This window comes from Nuphar pumila, chromosome 6 (assembly GCF_984573655.1).
Source record: "Nuphar pumila chromosome 6, dmNupPumi1.hap1.1, whole genome shotgun sequence".
NCBI lineage: Eukaryota > Viridiplantae > Streptophyta > Magnoliopsida > Nymphaeales > Nymphaeaceae > Nuphar > Nuphar pumila.
The window spans coordinates 18,599,765-18,623,463 of record NC_143254.1 but is presented as its reverse complement, the minus strand read 5'-3'; the positions used below and the strand labels follow the sequence as shown (position 1 = coordinate 18,623,463).

General features: G+C 37.2%; 1 protein-coding gene across 2 annotated transcripts in view; it reads right to left on the bottom strand.

The window, feature by feature from the left end:
* Positions 1-19,020, bottom strand: part of LOC149834184 (uncharacterized) — a 43,277-nt gene extending 24,257 nt beyond the window's left edge. For both annotated transcript variants that reach the window (XM_090011269.1, XM_090011271.1), the window contains exons 1-6: positions 18,506-19,020; positions 11,665-11,899; positions 11,211-11,380; positions 3,133-3,275; positions 2,824-3,001; positions 1,631-2,210 (exon numbers count right to left, since the gene is read on the bottom strand). In XM_090011269.1, the coding sequence (XP_089867395.1) occupies positions 1,631-2,210; positions 2,824-3,001; positions 3,133-3,275; positions 11,211-11,380; positions 11,665-11,899; positions 18,506-18,690 (1,491 nt within the window). In that variant the 5' untranslated portion in view covers positions 18,691-19,020. The remainder of the gene's footprint in view (positions 1-1,630; positions 2,211-2,823; positions 3,002-3,132; positions 3,276-11,210; positions 11,381-11,664; positions 11,900-18,505) is intronic.
* Positions 19,021-23,699: the final 4,679 nt, after the last annotated feature.

Sequence of the window (23,699 nt, the reverse complement as noted above, 5' to 3'; positions counted from 1 at the left end):
AATTATTCCCCATGCTTGTATTTTTTCTATTCTTGAGCATCATTTGGAGTCTCCCATCTATGTTCAAGTTTAACCAATTGATCCCAAAGCCTCTTGAGGGTACTATAGTATTTCCTCACGGTCTTATTGCATCGTTTGCAATTATGCACATTATCTTTGAGATCCCATTTGTGTGCCACATCTTTTTGGGTATATGTTTGTTTAACATATTCTTAAGCCTTATCGGCTCTTTCAAATTCAAGAATATCGGAGCAAGGATCCTCATGCATACTACCCATAAAGAGGGAAAGAACCTTCGCATCACCTATTTCCTACTCTTTATAGGTTTTTTTGTAATCAATCATAGCCTTTTATTTTTAAATCTCCTTAAGGCTTTCTTCCTTTGATCCACCATCAGCTCCAATACCCAAATTTATGAGTATTGGTTATAGTTTCAATGTGGATCTATCAACAAAATGCCATAAGTCTTTACCCATAAAGATTCTTTTCACCGCGGCAGACCACATATTGTAGTTTTTTCTATTAAATTTGATGGGAACCATTGTTACAATTTCTTTGTCGGCCATATTGGAGATAAGAATGAGAAGAAAGAAGAGGAGAAGAAACAAGGAAAATGCGTTGAAGAAGTTTGATGGTGCGCTTCTCGAGGCAACAAACCAATACTCCACCAATCCCACGAGTCTCTTCTTCAAGCTTTTGCTCAAGAGCACCAAAAGCTCAAATACCATGTAACGAAACAAGTGCATAAATACAATTCCAAAAAGTGGCCACAAAGGTGCACAAACAGAAGAACACAAGCCTCTAATGGGCCAAATATGAAGAGCTACTAAGGTCTAACACAAACTCTCAAAAGAGAGCAATAGCACAAGTAAAATAATAAGGATTTATTGGAATATGCTTTGTAACAAACATGAATGATATAACAGAGGGTCAACTGTTGGGCCATGCCCAATCGCTAGATTTCTAGCCGTTGGGGCTGGTCCAACAGCTAGTTGGACCAGCTCCCAATCATCTGTCAGCTGTTACATCAAAATAAAAAGGAAAAGAAAAAAGAAAAAAAACTGAAAATAGGAAAACTCGTCCCTCCCTTGTGGACTGACACCTATTACAACAAGAAATAACTGAATACCCTTGATACTTGATAGGTATTTCAGTTTACATACATAGCGAACTGTATATATATATATATATATATATATGTATGTATATATATATGTATATATATATATATAATACAAATGGCATATACACAATACATTTTAATACCGCCTAGGCCAACTAGTCCCCGCCTAGGCTGTCTGGGTGCTGACTAGTCCCTGTGTAGGCTCAAATTTGTCTTTTTTTTATTATTTATATATATAATATTATATTACATGTTTTTCCATATATATATTTATATACAAACTGTATTTTTTTAGATGTATATCTACTCTTTTTCTTCAGATATATAAATATATGTGCTATGTTCCTTTCAAATATATGTATGTGTGTGTGCATGTATAGATTACAAATATATATTCTTATAAATTTTGTATTTTCTTAATCCTTTTTTTAGAGTTCCAACTAGTCCCGCCTAGACCCTGACTAGCGCTTTTAACTACATAAGGTAATGATAGCCCAACAAACTAACCTTCATTACAGCCAATTTGGTGTCGATCCCCTCGACCTTTGCTCCATCAACAGTTGCTTGTGCATGTTCCAGCTTTTTATAGCTACTTCTAGATTGAACAACAGCTCTTTCCAAGGGAGTCATATCTCCAACAACAATTTCACCAACTGGAAGCCCTGCTTCACTTACACCAGTTGACTCCTGACCGAATAGGGCTCCTAAGTGAGGAAGCGTGGAAAGAGCAGAGACTGAATACATACTGCTTTCATTTGATTTATTACTTGCCTTATCAAAGTCCTGTGTCACCAAAGAATTGGCAAGTTCTTCTAGAATCATGTCACCTCCTGGAAGCTGATCAGAAAGATTGAACATCAGAAGATTTTCACAGTGAGAAGGCAGAGCACGGTTGATGTCCTCTATTGCCCTTATGCGCAATATACCCAAAACAGCCTTGGAAAGAATCTCATCACGCCCGACTCCCTTAATTTGGAACTTTCGGATAAATTTGTGAACAAGTAAGATTTCTCGAATAATAGACAACCAATAGTCCCGACGCAAATGACCTGTCAGTTCTGGAAACTCCATGATTACCGGTTCTGATCTACAAAACAATTTCCAAGAAACAATTTTCAGCATAAAGTCTAAGCCCGCAAAAGGACAATTCTAGCATGACCATAGTACAAAGCAATTTTCAGATGACCACCAAACTTTTCGTTCTAATTAAATATCTACCAAAGCTTTCTCAATTTTCAAATACACAAACTTTTAACCTAGAATAAGAAAACAAATTCACGAGTTAAACTTCCATTAAACTTTTATGGCCAAATAACTAATTTATCCTTACAAAATTAACTAATTCTTATTTTAGTGCTAACTTCACTCAACCTTATGTTGACTTCTTTGTCTCAAACAATAAAGCTGAAAAAAAGCTTTGTCTTACTTTAGTGATCTTTGTCAGATGGCAACAATGAACATTTGGTATGTTAAAAATAAATTCAGAATAAGGGAAGAATTTTACAGATAAATCTATAGGATGACAGGTTATTTTAACTCCATAATCAACATTAACCCAGAGTCACTTGAAATTTCTGAAAACTACGGTTTGTATATCAATTAAGATAAAAAGTTTGGTGGGCATTTGGAAACATCCTTATATAAAAGACCAACAAAATGAAACATGCCCAATTGTAATATGTTGCAATTTTGCAACTTACAAAGACATTGAACTATACAGAACTGCCTTGTCAAATAGTCGTGATCCCCAAGGCCCAGTCAACTCAGGCTTCACAACCTGCTTTAATTCCTCTGATAAGTCATATTTCTTTGCCTTGTCATAGGAGACAACCCGGAGTGATTCAAAATAAAGTGCATAATCTGTTAAAATTAACCTGCCTGCATTTTAAAAAACTAATGGATATGATGGCATGTAATTTAAGAGAACTGAAATATTCTATTAAGCAACACAAAAGAGATTATTATAGACATTAATTAGAAATAGGTACTCAGTTAAACTTGAACTTTGCCTGGCCAAGTAGAAGCACCGACACGTTGGAGTACTGGTTGTGTGGTGACTGTGCCATCAATTTCAAGGATCCTTTCGCTCTTAGCTGACCGTGGAGTAGAAATGAGAGATGAATCCGACTGGTTTGTCATTGCTTTAATTGCCCTGTAAAGGTGAGATGAGTTTCCACATTTGAAACCAATTCTCAACATCATCTAAAAGAATTGATTAAAATTTTTTGAACAAATAAAACCACAACAAATTAGCCACCAAACACGTATTAACACATTAAACTCAAAACAAATTCATCTCGTGTACGTCTTATTATAACAATGTACTCGAAAGAACTTCGGCATATAACTGCATTTTTGTCATCTACCACGCATTTAGGTGCATATTTATGCATATTGATTTAACAAGGATCCATTAAGAAATGAATCCAAAACCTCCTGGAGTAATCTACGCATGTTATCATAGCATTGGGAAATTTGAAATCAGCTTTGCATTTCTATTTTATCTGAGACTGCTCACACTTATCATCCACACTTGGACTCGGATATGCAGTCATCAACACCACCATCATATACTGCTCATGTGAAATAATCTGGCTGATAACACTTCCTTCTGCATCTGCACCATAAAGGAAGAACCATCAGTCTCTTACATGCAGCTTAGTGGCCACTGGTCCCTCACATATTCCTCTACAGCCTACTTGTCAATACTATATTCTCTATTCCTCTCAACAGACCATAGCTTCCTCTTGTGCAGATATTTTAGGAAACTATTTTTGGTTTTCGCCAGGGTTAAGTATGAAGTTACATTCAAGGAATATCATCACTCAAAACCATCATGCAATCAACACACTGAAAGCTTAGAACATGAGAGTAAAGCAGAAGATGTTGACATGAGAGGAACCCTACAAAAGGTTGTTGAAAATCTTGACGCAGAAGTGTCATGGCTCATCAGTTATCATCCCAAATCATGGCTCATCAGTTATCAGCCCAATACTTTAGTGACAATCCTTTGCCCAATTTTGTTGCCGTAAACTTTTTCAAATCATCAAGCACCATCATCCAACATTTCCATATACACAGAAACTTTATCCACTTCTTGTTCACAAGCCACTTCCATGGCTGTTCTACAAGCCATACTAATCCATAGTTTATCTTTCACGAACCCACTGCCATTTTTCCAGCAGTGCACAATTTATCAGGCCAATGTTTTTTAGCGCCCAGGCCTCCCAGGTTCACTGGGGAAGTGACCAGTTCTCAAGTTACCACACATTCAGCCTTACTATTTGATACCGATCATTTTTTGACCCATATCCAAAATGTCCACAAGATCCAATTGGAACTGTGTCCAAAATACCCAGATCCATTGGTTGACCAGCTGGCCCTTGTGGGGCCCGCTCTAAGGGACGACTTCCTCTATTTTTGGTGTTTGGAAGGCTGTGCAGCCTGGTTTAAAGAAGGCCTAAGAAAGGAAGATGGTGGCTTGGCTAAGTATGGTCAAGTCAAGGAGGTGTTTAGTTGAAATGATAAGTAGGTGTTACCTAATTCTAGCAAAGGTTTTATCTCTATTTAGCTCTCAATTTAAGTTGAACCTTGTAACTTGTGAGGGCTGTAAATAGCCACTCTTGTGCCTATATATAGGCCATGTATTCCCCTTTGAAAAAGAAGAAATGAAAATATGAATTGAGTTTGGACTCTCTTTCTCTCTCTATTGGCCCCTAAGCCCTCTTTCATGTCTCTCTCTGCTGCTCTAAGGCTCTAAGCCTTTAGAGTCTAGACCTCTAGTAGGTCTCCCCAACAAGAGGACTTAGGCTGCTTCCCAAGTCCTAGTTTGTGTGACCTACCGCAAGCAACCGGCGGCTCAGACTCACCCTTGGAGAATCCAACCTCCACTCGAACCCCCCAGCCTGTAGCCCAGTAGTAGACGTCCCTACTAAGCCTACCTGCACCCTAGTAAGTTCAACCAGCCCTGACCCTAAGACAAACTTACTCTTGAACTGTCTTGGCCACATTTATTTTACTGTGAACTACAGTCCGACTTACAGACAGACATTATATCTCCCTAACCCTAACAAGTTTAGGACTTAAATTTGAACCACAGATTTCCCAACATGTCCCTATCCTACCCTGCAAAAATCAGAATTTATCTCCACTCCAGTCGGGAGATTTGATTTTTCTAGTGCAGCCTGTCAGAGTCAAAACACAATCCTATCTTGTCCAGAACCCAAACCCTGGCCTGTATCTCCTGAACCTAGTATAGTTCGGTCCTGAAATTTTGATAGGACCTTCCCTCACATGTCTAGAATCTTGACCTAAAATTTTAAATTTTTCTGTGCAGCCATTTGTGAGAAATAAATTTTCTCCCAAGCTCCATCAAAATCCAACAGAACCAAACCTTGTTTTGATTGTGTTAGCCTACCTAACCTACTCGACCGAACCCAATCTAACCTAGGCCCACCAGGAACACAACAATTGATATCAGAGTGAACCTGAGCAAACCCTATGCCACCTAAGCAAGGCCAAGGCCAACCACCAACAATGAATCCTAAGTTCAAAAAGTTTGGTGGGAGAATCAACACCAAAATTGGTGGTGTTCGCATGGCTGATTTTGAAGCCAACCTTCAACAAACCCTCGACTTGATGCAACAACAAGTGGGTGTGTGAGCTGCCCAACTGTAGCTACAATCCAATAACGAAGGTGGTGGATTCCTCGAGGTGAAGCGTGACGAAAGGAAGGACAAGCAAGGATCCAATCCCGATGGATGTGCAGGAATGAATCAGATTCTCATAGATGGGAATCTAGATGCAGTCCTTGATGTCCCTGCTGATGCACACCCTGCAGCTGGCATGTGCCACCTCCACCTGCAGCCGACAATGGAGGTCCCAACCACCCTTCCTGTGGACTTCGTAACTCCACAAAAAGAAGCAAAAATCCCGAGTTCCGAAGTTGCAGTAGCTCGTGCGCACCTTGGCAAAAGGGATGATAAAAGTCTAGTGTTCCATAGTCCGAAAGGGGAGCTGGCTGAGTCGTTTCCTTCGAAGGGTGACGAGTTGAGGGTTCAGTTAGGACCTTATTTCCTTCACTCAAACAAACCAGCATTAGGTGAAGTTCACCTTGTTGAGGAGTTTTTCGCGAATGGCAACAAAGATAGACAAATTAGGAAATGTAAATTTTGTAATTTGCAAATTATAAAAATGGATGACGTATGTGTCAACTCCCCGTTTGACCCAGGGGGAGAGCTTTCTCACATGAAATCCCTATATAGTGAAGACTTCAAAATGATGTACATGGTTAGTCTTCATCGGGTACCTTCTCAAAGTGCAGCCACAACATGTGAGAAGATCACCAAAAGCGCAAGCTGTTGTGGCTGTGCACAACAACAAGGCCACTTTGTTATGTCAAATAGTAGGACATAGACGGAGTTGTTGTCTCTGTTAATGATGAAGCTACAACATCATGGTTCCCTTGGTAGTTGTAAGGCCTCAGCTACTGAGCGTGGAAGGCGGTTGATAGATAGGCGTGCACATCCCTATTGCTGCGTATTCTGCTGGTACGAAAGTGATGTGAATGACAGATCCTGTTTTCATTGTTCAAGCATGCACATGATGGAAAGTCTTGTAGATAAAAGAGGGTTGCAAATCATGCCCTTCGCAGTGGCAGCATAGACCCATACTTAGAGTGCCCTGCATCAACCGTGAGTATCGACAACTTAAGCCCCATGAGCATGTATCAACATTGGAAAAACAGAATTTTATCCCTTCAAAAATCAAGCAAGAGTAGGCAATCTTATTGCAGCTGCTACTTTGGTTCAAAAAATCGTTGAGGTGGGTGAATCCTTCCCCGTGTGGCCGTTGTAGGAAGTGGGCAAATATGAGCATTGCTCATATTTGTCAAAGCCTTGGTGAAGACTCTCTTGGGTTCGTATTTGATTGGATCTTCTTCTTCTTCTTTACAGGAAGCTTCTTAGAAAGGTGGGAAGCCCGCTTCCCGAAAACTCGCTTCAGAAGCATGATACTCCTCGCTACCAAAATTTGATGGGAATCTCGATTCTCCCAAGCTTTCCGCACGCTTCATCTATTCTTATTATATGTTTTCTCACTCTACTTTTCATGTTTTTTATGTGTTTTCTCTCATGCTTCTCGCTGACTTCTTCCATGTGCTTTCTCTAAATTAGCAGTCATCATTTTTAGATTTTGTTAAAAATTTAATTCTTACACTAAAAAATCATGAAATTTAAGAATAGACACTTATTTTAGTTTTTATTTGTGTTCCATTTCTATTCCCATTCAATTCTTATATTGTTTTTTTTATTCCTCGATTCCCACTTCCTTTCCGCTTTCTGTATCGTTTCCCACTTTTGCTTCCTAGTCTGACAACCTTGGTTTAAATTTCTGATAATGTTTTTTCACAAAAAATCTTGATTATTTTTTAATATCATAAGTTAGAACTAAGTTTTGGTTTCATGAGCGCTAATTGTGGAATTTGATGGATATGGTTTATTAGTTGATTGTAATGTCTGAAGCACAATTTTATCACTCCTAAACTATGTCACATGTATAGCAAGTATGACAACTTGAGGACCGGAAGCTTCTTAGATAGGTGGGAAGCCCGCTTCTCGAAAACCCACTTCGGAAGCGCGATACTCGCTTCCGAAACTTGATGGGAATCTCGATACTCCCATGCTTTCTACATGCTTCATTTATTCTTATTATATGTTTTCTCACTCTACTTTTCATATTTTTATGTGTTTTCTCTCACACTTCTCACTGACTTCTTCCATGTGCTTTCTCTAAATTAGCAGTCATCATTTTTAGATTTTGTTAAAAATTTAATTCTTACACTAAAAAATCATGAAATTTAAGAATAAACACTTATTTTAGTTTTTATTTGCATTCCATTTGTATTCTCATTCAATTCTTATATTGTTTTTTTTATTCCTCGCTTCCCGCTTCCTATATATTTTAAAATGCATCGCTTCTCGCTTCTCGCTTCTGCTTCCGCTTCCGCTTCCTGTATCGTTTCCCTGCTTCCTAGTCTGACAACCTTGGTTTAAATCTCTGATAATATTTTTTCACAGAAAATCTTGATTATTTTTTAATATCACAAGTTAGAACTATGTTTTGGTTTCATGAGCGCTAATTGTGGAATTTGATGGATATGGCTTATTAGTTGATTGTAATGTCTGAAGCACAATTTTATCACTCCTAAACTATGTCACATGTATAGCAGGTATGACAACAACTTGAGGACCAATCGGAAAATTGGACCTACATTTGGTTGTAGTCTGGGGTCGATTAAATTGTGCCAAGTTGACTAATCAGACCAGGATCAGAGCGGACCTAATTCTGATTCATAACACCTAGGTCTGTGCCAGGTATTACAAATTGCATGCCACATACGAGAGAGAGAGAGAGAGTATGTGTGTTGTCCTGAGGCATGCTACCAAGAGGTGTGAAGAGAAGACTGGCAAAGCCGGTGTAGGTGAGCGGTCAATCAGTGCCCAAACCCCCCCTTTTATGCTTTTCCAAAAGTGATGGGCAATTTTAGTTTCAGTCAGAATTGAGTGAGTCTAAAATTTGATCAACATGGTCAGATGTGGATTGACCACATTTGATATTGCTTGCCTGGAGTCCTGCCATCTTAGGTGCCACACCCGTATCCACACCAGAGTTGCCAGTCGAGGAAGCGGGAGCGGGAAGCGGAAGCGGGAAGCGAGGCAGTTCTACAATTTTAGGAAGCGGGAAGCGCGGGACGACTTAGGAGCGAACCGGAAAGCATCTCGGAAGCGACCTAGGAAGCGTCTCGGAAGCGACCTAGGAAGCGTCTCGGAAGTGACCTAGGAAGCGAACCAGAAGCGAAGAAGGAAGCGACATAGGATTCGAATGAGAAGCGAAAGGGAAGCATGTATATTTTCATTAAGTTGCAGGTCTGAAGAAGGAACTCGTGTTAATCCAATTAATTGTGTACAACAGCTCCTCCACATATCTTCCTAACACCAAAATGCATGCCAACATCCAAAATTAACTCATTAGGAAAAAAGACAAAACTCCTTATAATTTATTCTTGTATATTTTGTTGACAAACCTCTACCCACATACTAGGATATTTTAGACTAAAGGAACAGGAGTAACGAAGACATTAACACAACCAACATGATCCAAATTCCCTAGGCTACATTATTTCCTAGTTAGACATTTCTCCTGGTTAATTGATTAAAACAAGATTGCAAGTGACACTGCAGACCCAACAAGATAATGAAGAATGGAAAAAACACTGCACCTAAGCAAGCCCAATCTTAGCTCAACTGAGTACACACAATAGTGTGGGGTCGCCCAATTAACTAGTAACCCCCCAAATCCCAAATGCACTTCATATCTATTAACCATACTCACAAAAATATCTCGAGATTTTTTAAGCCACGTTGTTTTAGCTCAAGATCTTCATAAACAAATACAATCCCCCCACAAAAAACGAGACATTTTGAACATATCATGGTTTTTGTTGCAATATCATTAACATGATATCTACATTTTTATATTTTAATGCTTTTATTGTGTTTTCTCATACATTTTCAAGTTTTAAATGTACATTGATTCCCCCCCCCCACACACACAAAAACAAAAAACAAATTTCTTCAATTTATTGCAATATTTTCGTTCATCGTCGAGAAAATACCAATAACAAGATTTACAACTTTGCTATTAACCAAGCGTCGCAGCTAGCAAAGTGACTCCCTGTGAGCGATTGATGCAGAAATCCTGCTTCGCTGATACGAATCGATCGATGTCACCAAGACATCTTAAAAATTCACGTATCTAACGCACATTGACAGCATCGCCAACGTGCCGGCTGAAACCCAATCAAACCCATCAGTTTCTTTCCATTCATTTCCAACCAAGCACGCATCGAGCTCGATCGAGACTCGATAGCAAATCAAACAGCAACAACGGAGGGACGAGAAATGACATAGGAGAGAGAATCGAGAAAAGAGAGCGTACCTGAATAGAGACATCGTCGGACGTCGGTGGAGGAGGTCGTCGGTCGCCGGTCGCCGGTCGTCGGACGTCGGTGGAGGAGGTCGTCGGACGTGAATGGAAGAGGAGGTCGTCGGTCGTTGGACGTCAATGAAGGAGGTCGTCGGTCGTTGGACGTCAATGAAGGAGGTCATCGATCGTCGGATGTCAATGGAGGAGGAGCTCGCCGGTGGCCGAAAATGAGAGAGAGAGTCGGATGAAAAAAACAAATACCCTAAGTTTCTTTTTTTTTATCTTTATGATTTTTTTGAAAATATCCATTTTGCCCTTATTCAAAAACGATTTTCTTTAAATTTTTTGTTTTTCACGTGTTAATTTTTTTTTTAAAAAGGGCAAACTTGACATTTTAAAAAATGTGTCCCCCTTTAAAGGAGTACGCGTAGCCCTTTAAAGGGGGGACGCTTAAAGGGGAGTGTGCTTCCCTTTAAAGGGGGACGCGTACCCTTTTATAGGGGGATGCGCTTCCCTTTAAATGGGGACGCGTACCCCTTTAAAGGGGGACACGCTTCCTATATTTTTCATGCGCTTCCCCATGTGTTTCGGAAGCGCCGCGTTTCGCGCTTCCGAAGCGCGTCTCGGGGAAGCACGCTTCCCCTAGTACATGTGCGTTTCCGGTAACTCTGATCCACACCCATGTTGCACCACATCAACACACATGTGCCGACCTCTTAGAAGTACGTAAATCCTAAATATAATGATTCAACATCCTATATGTTTTTTTGGTAGTTACCAGTAAATTGCTAAAAGTTATCTTTTTTATGTCATAACATTTCTGGCACTGTACACAAGATTTTTCTTTGCACATACAATATGATGTTTACTACTTTTATATATATATATATATATAACCAAAATTAACAAATTCTCAGAAGTCACTGGGTTGACCCAGGTGAGTCAATACAGAACAATGAGCAGCAAATCACTAGGTCTTCAAACTACATCAAAACATGGTAAGGAAATTGGAGGCATCAAATATTAGAAGCAATTGAAAAAAGAAAAAGGGAACCATTATCACATTACATTGTTTATAAGCACATAGAAAGATGGAGCTAACCTGTCCAGGCCCCCAAGGTACTTATCGTAGATGGAGAAAGTCAGACGACCCCCAACAGAACTAGTAAGTACATCAAAAAGATCATGACATGTAATTACATCTGCAATAGTGGGTATGGCTGGAGAAATTCGACAAAAAGCCTCTTTCCCAACACTATTATCAGTATCAACCTGGCACAAGAAATATGTACAAACAACTTAGGAAAATAACAAAAGGACTTATCGCCACAACAGGAATATCAGTATCCAGCAAATAATTCATGATCGAGATAAGGCATTCAAATATATAAATCATAGAAAAGCACTTCAGTCAATATTCATTTTCCAACTTTGCAATAACATACATTAGTTCCCCTTGGAGTTCTTTTTTTCCTTTAAAGGGAATGTACTGGTTCCAAAAAAAAACAGATCAAGAACTTTACTTTTTTCCCACAGATAATATATGAAAAACTTACATTAACCAAAGGTTGGATGGTGGATTGTGGGAATTCCCACGAAAGCATCATATCATAAGTTAGTCGTCGAAAGTTTTTATCACTGAGATGCCCTTTTTCTTGAGTAACCAGAGCAAGAACCTGGAAACAGCAATACTCCAAGAAGTTCCTTCCAAATCGTAATGGATGTTTAATAGAGTCCGAAGCCTCCGAATCGAAGTTTCTACGAAGCTCATCCATGGGTATGTCAAGAATTCTGCATTGAATCAATAGTTTAAAGCAAAATTAAGCACATGGACTTACGTAGGACAAAACAAACCCTAATCTCAACAACTGATCCTTGTCAAAGTATCTCCTTGATATAGGTTATAAATCAGGATGAACTATGACTTTCAACCAATTAATTTTTAATAATCACTATCTTGACATATATCAGATATGAACTTCCAATGATATTAAATGAAGATAACATTTCAAACCACCTTAAATTTCAAACCAAGAGAAAAGTCATTTAACATATCCTGCAGCAACAAACTAACCATGATTTGATCCTCTTGTACTTAAGCTATTCTGTAGCTGAGATTCCAAAATACTTAAATGTTATGTATGAATCAATTAAGAAAACAAACATGACTAAATGGCAGAGGCGCTTGAATAACCTTTGCAGGGCCTGCAAATCATATAACTTCCTGCTAGCATAAATTTATGCATGCTAGTATCTGAAAAATAGGCAGGGTTTTGAGTTGTGATTACCTAAGGCCAATAGAAATTTACATATCCAACTCATATTGGAATTTTTAAACTTAGTACCAATTATATTTCCTTTTCTGTTCATTTGATAACATTAAACATTGCAGGAAATAAGCACCCAAGAATCTGACTTCGACATGAATAGAGCAGACCCTGTTCTGATTATTTTGTTGTTCTGAGATGAAAGTGTCTAAGTTCTTGAGACATTTTAAGCAAGGAGATATTTGAGCCTATATTGGACTTAGTAGACGATGGCTTCTCCTGAGTATCAGTACTGTATTTTAATTTATTGGAGAAACAAAATATTTTTAATAATGTGAGCAATGACTACCTTCTTCAAAAATTAGACTGCAGCCATTGCACACGTAAATTTATAGTGAATGCTTTCAAAAGGAGATTCCCTTCATGATTCTTTTCAAGCATCAAAGAGTAAACTAAAACAAGCTCTTTGGATGGTAAAGACCAATGTTGTATGTATACGGTATGATACGTATCTGCTTAGAATATCGATACGTACGCACTCGTATTGTGATACGAGTGTGTATCATAGCTGTATCGTATGTATTGTACGATACATGCCGGTATCGTACAATATTGTACGATACGGAGTGTATCATACGATATAGGGTCAGCACTCTTAAAAAATGGCAAAATCATAATTTTTCAGTTTTGGGTTTTAAAGACCTCTTAACTCCGCCTGTGTATAATTGTTTAGTTATACACTGCCGGTCCCAAGTCCGGATAAAGGAGGAGGGTTGCGGTAGGCCTGTGACAGCCAGCATAAAAACTTAGTCATACCCTATGAAAATGAACCAATATGAGAATTTCGTTGGGGCGTTCCCTACTGAGCGACGCGCTGTACTCTCTAGGCCCGGAGGCAGTGATAAATGGGCAAGGGTTGCTAGGTCGTCGCCCAGAAGCGACGCGTCACACCGGCGCCCCGGTGTGGTGTCAAATAGGCAAGGGTTCCCTCACTTTGTTGGACGGGTGGGGGTAAAGAAGTTAGTCCAAGACCATAAAATTAGGTTAGCCACTTGGAACATAGGGTCTTTAACTGGTAAGTTGGTAGAGTTAGTAGATGTTATGTGTAGGAGAAAGGTTGATATTTTATGTCTACAAGAGACCAAATGGGTAGGTGAGAAAGCGAAAGTGATAGAACCTTGGGGATATAAGATTTGGTATACAGGAATAAATAAGAATAGGAATGGAGTAGGGATTGTTATGAGTCGTCAGTTTATAGATAATGTAGTTGAGGTCCGTAGGAAGGGTGATAGAATTTTACTTATTAAATTAGTATTAGGTACGGATATTATTAATATTATTAGTGTTTATGCACCTCAAGTAGGTTTAGATGATTCCATTAAGCATCAATTTTGGGAAGATTTAAATGGAGTAGTACAAGGGATATCTTATGGAGAAAAGCTTTTCATCGGCGGTACCTTAATGGACATGTAGGCATTAGTAGGGATGGATTTGAGAGTATCCATGGAGGCTATGGTATAGGAGAAAGAAATGAAAGTGGAGAAAGGATTTTAGATTTTTGTTTGTCCTATGATATGATCTTAGCAAACACTTGGTTTAGGAAGAGGGAGTCTCACCTAGTAACATTTAAAAGTGGGATTAATACGAGTCAGATAGATTTTTTCCTACTTAGAAAGAGAGATAGAGGTTGTTGCATCGATTGTAAGGTTATACCGGGAGAAAGTGTAGCTACACAACATAGAGTCTTAATTTTAGATCTTAGAATTAGACAATGCCGCAAAAGGGATAGACATAGGATAGATCCTAGAATTAAGTGGTGGGCACTGAAAGGAGCTAAACAAGGAATGTTTGTAGAGCAGGTAGTTAAGGAAGATGATTGGTGTCTCGCGGAGGATTCAGAATCAATGTGGAATAAGATAGCGGGTGGCATGAGAAAAGTGGCTAAGGAGGTATTGGGTGAGTCTAAAGGCGGTGCACCACTAGGTAAGGATACATCATGGTGGAACGAGGATGTCAAATTAGCTATTAAGGTTAAAAGAGAGTGTTATAGAGATCTAAGTAAGAGTCGTGATAATGAGAATTTGGAGAAGTATATGATAGCAAAGAAGGAAGCTAAAAAAGTAGTTCGAAACGCGAGGGCTAAGGTATATAAGGAGGTTTATGATAAGTTGGATACCAAAGAAGGCGAGAAGGATATTTATAGGCTTGTAAAGATGAGAGATAGGAAATCGAGGGATTTGGGTATGGTTAGATGTATCAAAGATGAAACGCAAAGGGTTTTAGTTAAAGATGAGGAGATTAAGGAGAGATGGAAAGATTATTTTGATAAGCTATTTAATGATAGTCATGCTCAAGATCTTGGAGACTTCTCCATTCCTTTTCATGAGATAAATCGTGACTTCATGCGCAAGATTCAAAAGAAAGAAATTGCAGAGGCTTTGAAGAAAATGAAATCAAGAAGGGCAGTTGGCCCAGATGGTATACCTATCGAGGCTTGAAAATGCTTGGGAGAGAAAGGTTTAGAATGGTTGACAAATCTTTTTAACTTGATTTGGCGAACAAATAAGATGCCTAATGAGTGGAGGAAGAGTACTTTGGTGCCTTTATATAAGAATAAGGGTGATATACAAGATTGCACAAACTATCGTGGTATAAAACTCATGAGTCATACTATGAAACTTTGGGAGAGGGTGATTGAGTCTAGGTTGAAGAAGGTTGTCATGATATCGGAGAATCAATTTGGTTTTATGCCTGAAAGATCAACTATGGAAGCTATACATCTTCTTAGACAACTTATTGAAAGATATAGAGAGAGGAACAAAGATTTGCATATGGTTTTTATTGATTTAGAGAAGGCATACGATAGAGTACCTAGGGACGTTCTCTGGTGGACAATGATGAAGAAAGGTGTTTCTCTCAAGTACATTAGTATAATTAAAGATATGTATGAAGGAGTAGTAACCAATGTCCGCACTTGTGGAGGGGTGACAACCAATTTTCCGATAACGGTTGGGTTACATCAAGGATCTGCTTTAAGCCCTTTCCTATTTGCGATAGTGATGGATGAGCTTACGAGATCAATTCAAGAAAATGTACTGTGGTGTATGTTGTTTGCTGATGATATTGTTTTGATTGATGAGTCTAGAGCTGGGGTTAATGCTAAGTTAGAATTATGGAGACAGACATTAGAAGCTAGAGGTTTTAAGTTGAGTAAGAGTAAGACTCAATATATGGAATGTCGGTTTAGTAAGCAACGAAGTAGTGATGGGAGTGTAGTGAAGCTTGGTGAGCAAGAAATACCGGTGAATGATTATTTCAAATATTTGGGATCCATCATTCAAAAGTATGGAGAAATTGATGGAGATGTAAATCATAGGATAAAGGTTGGGTGGATGAAATGGAAAAGTGCAACTGGAGTGTTGTGCGATCGTAGAATGCCATTGCGGTTGAGGGGAAAGTTTTATAGGACGACTATTAGACCCGCTTTACTATATGGTACGGAATGTTGGGCTGCCAAGAGACATCATATTCAAAAAATGAGTGTAGCTGAGATGCGGATGCTTAGATGGATGTGTGGAAATACAATAAAAGATAAGATTCGGAACGAGGAGATACGTAAGAAGGTAGGTGTTGCACCCATTGAAAATAAGATGCGAGAGAATCGTTTACGATGGTTTGGACATATTCGGCGAAGGCCTAATGATGCTCCAGTTAGAAGGTTGGAGAAATGGGAAAATATATTAGTTAAAAGAGGTCGGGGTAGGCCTAGGAAGACTTGGATGGAGATGATAGGAAAGGATATGAATGCTTTGAACCTCTCCGAGGACATGGCATTGGATAGGAATGATTGGAGGAAAATGATTCATGTGGAAGACCCAAAATGAATTTCTTTTTTGGTTCATATCGCTGACCCCAATTGTTTTGGGATGAAGGCGTAGTTGTTGTTGTTGTTGTTTGTTGTTGTTGGGTTTTAAAGACCTCTTGAGGGCCGACTCCCTCATTTGTGTAGAAGTCATTAGAGAGGTATCCATGCACCCCAGGACTCGTGAGAGCAATTTGGGGGCCGATCTGTGAGCAAACTAGAGGGCTTTTATGGTTTGCTAAAAAGGCACTCAAATAATGAGTGGAAACCGATTGAAAATCGAGTGCAACTATTGCCATAATATTTTTTTTTATGTAATATAAAAGTATAAGTCTTGTGGCATGTTCTTAATTGCAAGATATTTAATATTTTGCATTTTTCTTGTGAGATATGCATGCAATATTATCTATGATTCAATATTAGTTGATGTTTGATGATGTCTTATGCAGCTCATAGAGACATAAATGCTTCATATGTGATTTTGTGGTTGTATTTTGTGAAATTTACCATTGTTTCATGTGATATGATTTTTTTAGAGTTTTTGTTAATTTTTCTGATTTTATTTTTATTTTCTTGGATTTTTGGAAAAATTTTATTAAAAATTTACAATACGATACTATATGGTCTTAATTTAGGCCCGATTGATACGGGTACGATACTTACAACCTTGGTAAAGACTCTGTTGTTTTACCAGAAAAGTTGCAAAGAATTCAGAGGTTATTACTGAATTGCCATGTCACAAAATTCTGATTGAAAAATTCATGTTTCTTATTGCATCACTGACTGCACATTCAGAATCTAAATTATTTTTTGTTTCATTTCTCTTCTTTCTTGTTTCTCTAGTAGAAAATGTTGATTTATAGTAGGAAGCATATGTGTTGCATATCTGTACAGATTTTGGCATCAATAATGAGATGTTGCTCCCTCTTAGGCCAACCAAAATCACATCCTTCCTAGGTTGTGGGTTCTAGTTTTAGCTTTATATAGGAATGAATGGGGAAATAGAACTTAGGCAAACAACCTCAATTAAAGGAACAAGGCAGATCGTGATGAAGCCTAAGTAGTCTTGCTCAGATCCTGTGGATCCTCCAAAAAGAGCATATTAAGATGATTATTTTACCAAATCATGGACAGGATGATACAAATTTGAACTTTGACATGGATTACTATATACATATAAAGGACATACTCAATCTTTGTATCATGAATACTTTATGCGGCACACTCAATCCTGTATGTGACAATTGGATATCAGAAAGAACAGTTTTTCAGCAAACATAGTGGGTGACAAAATGGCTTGGAAATGTTTCCACTATAAATCTTACTTTTGGACCTTTGTAAGCTCTGTCCAATGTCCTAATGAAGCAACCATTAGCTTTTGTGATAAAGTCTTCATAAATTCTCCAAGATATTAGTTTTTTCAACACCTTTTAAATATAAATTCCACTAAAAAATGATACAGAATCAGAAACGAAATAATGCTCCACTAATCAGATACTAATTTTACCCAATGACAATGATCAACCCAAGAGATACAACATCATAATGCATAAACTACAAAATCTATTTGCTAAGGTACAACATCCCAAATTTATCACCCAAAGATGTTCAACTATTTTCCACTCACAATGTACAATCACTGTCATAAGGAGTTCAGCTTTCCATGTTTAATTCTAGCCAAACTCATCAACTTAATGTTACACTATGAGTTCCTTCTCTGCTTAAGTGCCCCCTCAATATCTAGAAGTTGAGCAATCTTCCTGTAGACAATCTGCAATTTTTGACATACCAGCTTGATTGATTTCTTGAAAATATCTAGAAAGGTATGGCAACATTGTGCTGTTAATGTTGAATTTTATACTATTTCCTACTCGATGCATGCAGTCAAAAAATTTCCTCCCTTAGAATTTACTTTTCTAGAAGAAAGGATCTGGTGAATGATAGATTTCATGCAAAAGCATGCGAAAAAATATTCCTGTGTTATTGTATCCTTGTGAAGCGGGCAAAGAATCATTTCCTCATTTATTACTAACTCAGTCATGCAATCTGCAAGAAAAATCTACATCCATCGGAAACACGAAAATGAAAACAGCAGAATCAAGTGAAAAGCATCGCAAAACAAGCACAAATTTATTCCCGTCGCAAATTACCGATGCATTCAATGCATATTTCAATGGGAAGAAAATAGCTTCCTTGAATTCCAAACTAAACAACAGAATTCAAAGCAGAATCAACTGTAATTGAGATCTAAGACGGAAAACAAATTACTTCGAGCAGCGCCCCACGACGGAATTAGAAATGAGGGAGAGCTCCAAGAACCATTTGCGGCGTCCCGAAGGAGACCTGCCCATTTCTTCCTGCACCTGATCATCTGAACTCTTACCACCCAGAACCCATTTGAAGGACCCTTCCCTCACAAACCCCTCCCACACGTTTCTGGTCCTATCCATCATCTTGATACAACAACAGAACAACCGCGATCAACTAAAATTCCCCAATTCTCATCTCCATTCCTACTACCAACACCACCCAAGGATCACCAAATTTTCAGATACCCTTTCTCCCCAAGAACCCAAATTCACCAACCAATAATTAAAAACCCATCCAAACACCAATCAATTCTTACACCATCTAAGCCAACAAGCAAAACCCAGATTTCTATATCTACACACTAATATGATATCCTTCAGATTGGGGAAGACGCTAAAACAGAAAAAAAGAAAAGTGAATTCAAGAAATAAAGCTAAGAATAAAAGAAGACCACTACTTTCTCTTTTCTTCAATAAATAAATAAAATAAATATATATAGAGAGAGAGGAGCCGGGGGGGGGGGGGGGGGGGGGAGGTGGGTAGTTGTCTTATCTTACAGGCGGTGGAATTTATGGAAATTGGTTGACAAACGGTAAGAGTCAAGTGGCAAAGACAAAAGGGAAGAAGTGTTTTGCGGCTGACACAGTGAATTGCAACGCGTTTTGGATAACAGGGCAAACTGCGTTATCGGTTGGAATCAGGCTTCGAGGGTGCAACCCGCCGTGCCAAGTAGATTTTCACTGTCGTGACGGGACGTGTTGGTGGTCGGTAGTTTTCACAATCGGGACGGCTCACCTTCCCAACTACGTCATATGCGTAATTACTGACTACTGTAGTACCGAAATTTTTCATATTTTCTTTTCATAGAACGATCATACTGTGCAAAAATGACATGTTTTTCAAAATATCATTATAATTTTAAAAATCTTCTTTATGTCAACTTTTTTATAATCATTTTACCTTTAGTTCACGCAATATATCAACAGGCTCAAGTATCACAAACTGTCACTAAAAAGTAAATTCATATATTTTTTTTATGTAACCAAAACTATGAATTTTTTATAACTGAAACTTTTCAAAAACTTTACAAATATTTTGTTAAATTTGCATATATAACATGAAGTTTGCATAACTAAATTTGTAAACTTCTTGTAACTGAAACTTGTCGAAGTTTCACAAATATTCCACTAAATGCCCATATATACTACAAATTTCACATAATCAAATATGTTAACTTTGTATAACAGAAACATGTCATAACTTCACAAATATTACACTAAATTTACATATATAGTATGAAGTTCACATAACCAAATTTGCAAACTAACTGAAAATGGCATAGTTTTGCAAATATTTTACTAAATTTGCATATATAGTACAAAGTTCGCGTAGAATCATGCATATCTCATTTAAGTAATTGATCAAGGAGACTTGCAAATATGGGGTGATCTGCATAAATTTTTGGTATATGAATTTTCTTACATTTGTATTTTTGTTAAATCATATATAAAGTCATTTTTTTCATTTTTTTTGTTAGTTTTTTTAAAAAAACCTAACCCTTTTCTCTGTAGAACCCACAATATTTTTTATCTCCTCTTGCGGTGATTCTCATGAATTTTTTTTGTTACATTACGACAAGGTTGTGATATCTTTTGCATCAACTTTTCCAATTAGGCTGAAAGGTGAGTTTTAAAAAAATAATATATATATATATATATATATATATATATATATATATATATATTTTTATTCTAAACAGTTTTCTTTTTTTGTATATATGAGCATTTAATAACCTCATGTGTATTTGTATTTGGTTGTTGTTGTTGATGTTTTTTGTATGTTTTTCTATATTTTATTTAATATTTATTACCGGATTTACCATTTAGGGTTTACTATGTTTAGGGTTTTTCATATATATATATATATATATATATTGGTTTGTGTTGTAGATGATTTATGTTTGTTTGTCTTTTAGTCAATATTCACTATTTTCATGTTAGTGTAATGTGGCTAGGTTTACTGTGCACAAGCATTGAATATGGGTAATTGGTTTTCATAGTGATTGTTGTAGGTAGTTATGTTAATTGAATGTATGAAATATATATGGATACTTTTTTTTTCACATGTTATTTTCATTAGATGAATGATATATTGTATGGTTGGTGTAGAAAGTTAATGATGGTCTTCGAAAGGGTTAAAATATATTATCATAATACTGGTCACCTTACTTGAAAATCTATAATGGTCTAACAACAACTATAAAGAAATTATAGCTTTAAAGTCTCATAAAATCAGAGATATGAAAGAGTCAATGATCTTTCAATATAGTTGTTCTTTGAATATAGATAGACATGTTGAACGATGCTTATGTAGAATCAATGTTCTTTAATGGTACAACAACAACAACAACAACTACACCTTCATCCCAAAACAATTGGGGTCGGCGATATGAACCAAAAAAGAAAATCATTCTGGGTCCTCCACATGAATCCTTCTCCTCCAATCATTTTTATCCAATGCCATGTCCTTGGTGAGGTTCAAAGCATTCATATCCTTTCCTATCATCTCCGTCCAAGTCTTCTTAGGCCTACCTCGACCTCTTTTGACTAATATATTTTTTCATTTGTCCATCCTTCTAACTGGAGCATCATTAGGCTTTCACCAAATATGTCCAAACCACCGCAAACGATTTTCTCTCATCTTATTTTCAATGGATGCATCGCCTACCTTCTTACGTATCTCCTCGTTTTGAATCTTATCTTTTATTGTATTTCCACACATCCATCGAAGCATACGCATCTCAGCTACACTCATTTTTTGAATATGATGTCTCTTGGCAGCCCAACATTCTGTACCATATAATAAAGTGGGCCTAATTATCGTCCTATAAAACTTTCCCTTCAACCGCAATGGCATTTTACGATCGCACAATACTCCAATTGTACTTTTCCATTTCATCCACCCAACCTTTATCCTATGATTTACATATCCACCAATTTCTCCATCATTTCGAATGATAGATCCCAAATATTTGAAACAGTCATCCACCGATATTTCTTACCAATATTCTTTAATGGTAATATTTATTTAATTACTCGCAAAGATAAAGAAGTTGTTGCTTGTGAAGTTAAACAAGAAACAATTAATGAATGAAATGATGAGAATCCTGTGAAAATTGTGCATCTATCTTAGACACCGTCTATTGAGCTGAGTCCTTTGACAAACATCCAAGTATCCTAAATAGTGAATGATATTGATGTCCCAAACAAGGGCATGTAATTGCCTAAACTGATTAGGAATATAGATGTTCGACATGCAGTCTATAAAGAACTTTCATGAACAATTGATGTTGTACAAGTTTAGAGAATCACTGTAGAGAATGTGAAACCACATGAGCAAATCAGTGTCAATGATCTCCATCGTAATAATGTGAATGACATCCAACCTTTCAAGACAAATAACAAAGCTAAGTACAAGTTATTGGATCTTTATCATCGTCGATCTAGTCTTCAAGTTTGGAGAGGAAAATTGTGTCGTAATCCTTCATTGTTCTTGAGATGATTCTACTAACTACGTGAGAACAATAAGGTGGTTGCTAAACAAACCCAAATTATTGGATTATTCAGCTAGCCATTTGATGCTCAACTTCATTATATTGTAAAACCAAATATTACTCCTCGTGATGTCCTTTGTTTGCATAATCACAACATCCTCCTTCTGGTCTACGTCTTCATAGAGGCATCATATTACCAATAGAACAAAGTTTCATTCATGGTTAGTTTTATATCGTATTATTTATAAAAATATAAAAAATTATTTCAAGAATACTTACATGTGCCTTGATCAACACACACAACTTTGCAACGCATTTGGTTCCTCCCATGTGAGGAGCCAATGATCTTCAATCATTCCCTTCCTCTTCGTTATGTAGCCGACTCCACATTGCAATATATGTAAATTTGAGGAGATAATCATGTCTTAGGAGCCTTAGAATGTATATGCGCTCTAATATCCAAACCTGTAACAATCAATAAAAGGATTAATATAAATTAATACAAGTATAGTACATCATTAATATTAAATAATGTTTGAGTATAAATAAAAAAATTAGGTATAATAAAGGAATAAATACCTCTAACAACACCAACATGCCAAAGATATTAAGTCTTTCATGTCTCACGCTACTTAAACTTGCATATAAGTGTGCAAGTGTAGCGGCTCTCCATGCATATTCATTGATGTGATCTAGGCCATGCAATAGTTCCAAGTGCGATCTATGAATCGTCTTTCCACCAGTGTTGATGAATAAGTATGTGCCACAAAAGGTAGAGCAAAAATTCTCTCACAATATTGTTCACCCTATGATCGCCCTTCTTTCCAAAACACGGTAGCTTCCCCTTAATTCTTCTCTCCTTGTTGGGATCATAGTGGCTCTTTAACCTAATAACTTGAGCCTTCACTTTTGATTGCATCCTCCTTCACTTTAAAATAAGAAGACTCAAGCGCTTGAAATCTTTTCACCGATGTATATTCGTTAGCTCTCCATGACACTTAAATCAAGTGATTTATGCCACGTTCTCCAACATATTGGTCATCTTAGTATTTTTAAACTGAAATATGTTGATTGACGAATTTTAGAACTTCACAACGGACTCTAGGAGACTGTGACTAATGTTACATGGTGTGATCTCCAAGAATTTTCAAAACTGTGTCTGATTCAACCACTCTTTCACTTCCTCTATCAGTTTTAAGAATCACTCATGTGCTTGAAACTAGTAAAATCAATGCATGCAACTTGTTAGATCCAACTAGTCAAATATCACATATTAATTATTGAATATAAGACTCAATCTCAAATCACAATCATATATGATAAATTAATTATTGAATTACTATGTTAAGAGAGATTGTCTTATAAACATGCTTATACATACACAAGTATAACATTTTAAAAAGTGAATTGGAAGATTCAATCTAGTTATCCTAAAAACATGATTCACACATACATAAACTAATCAATCAATTATAATATTTAAATTAATTATCTTAAAAATATGCTTCAAACATTCATGATAAATTAATCAATGAATTACAATACTCAACATAGTGATCTTATAAGCATGCTTACATACACACATACACAAATATAACA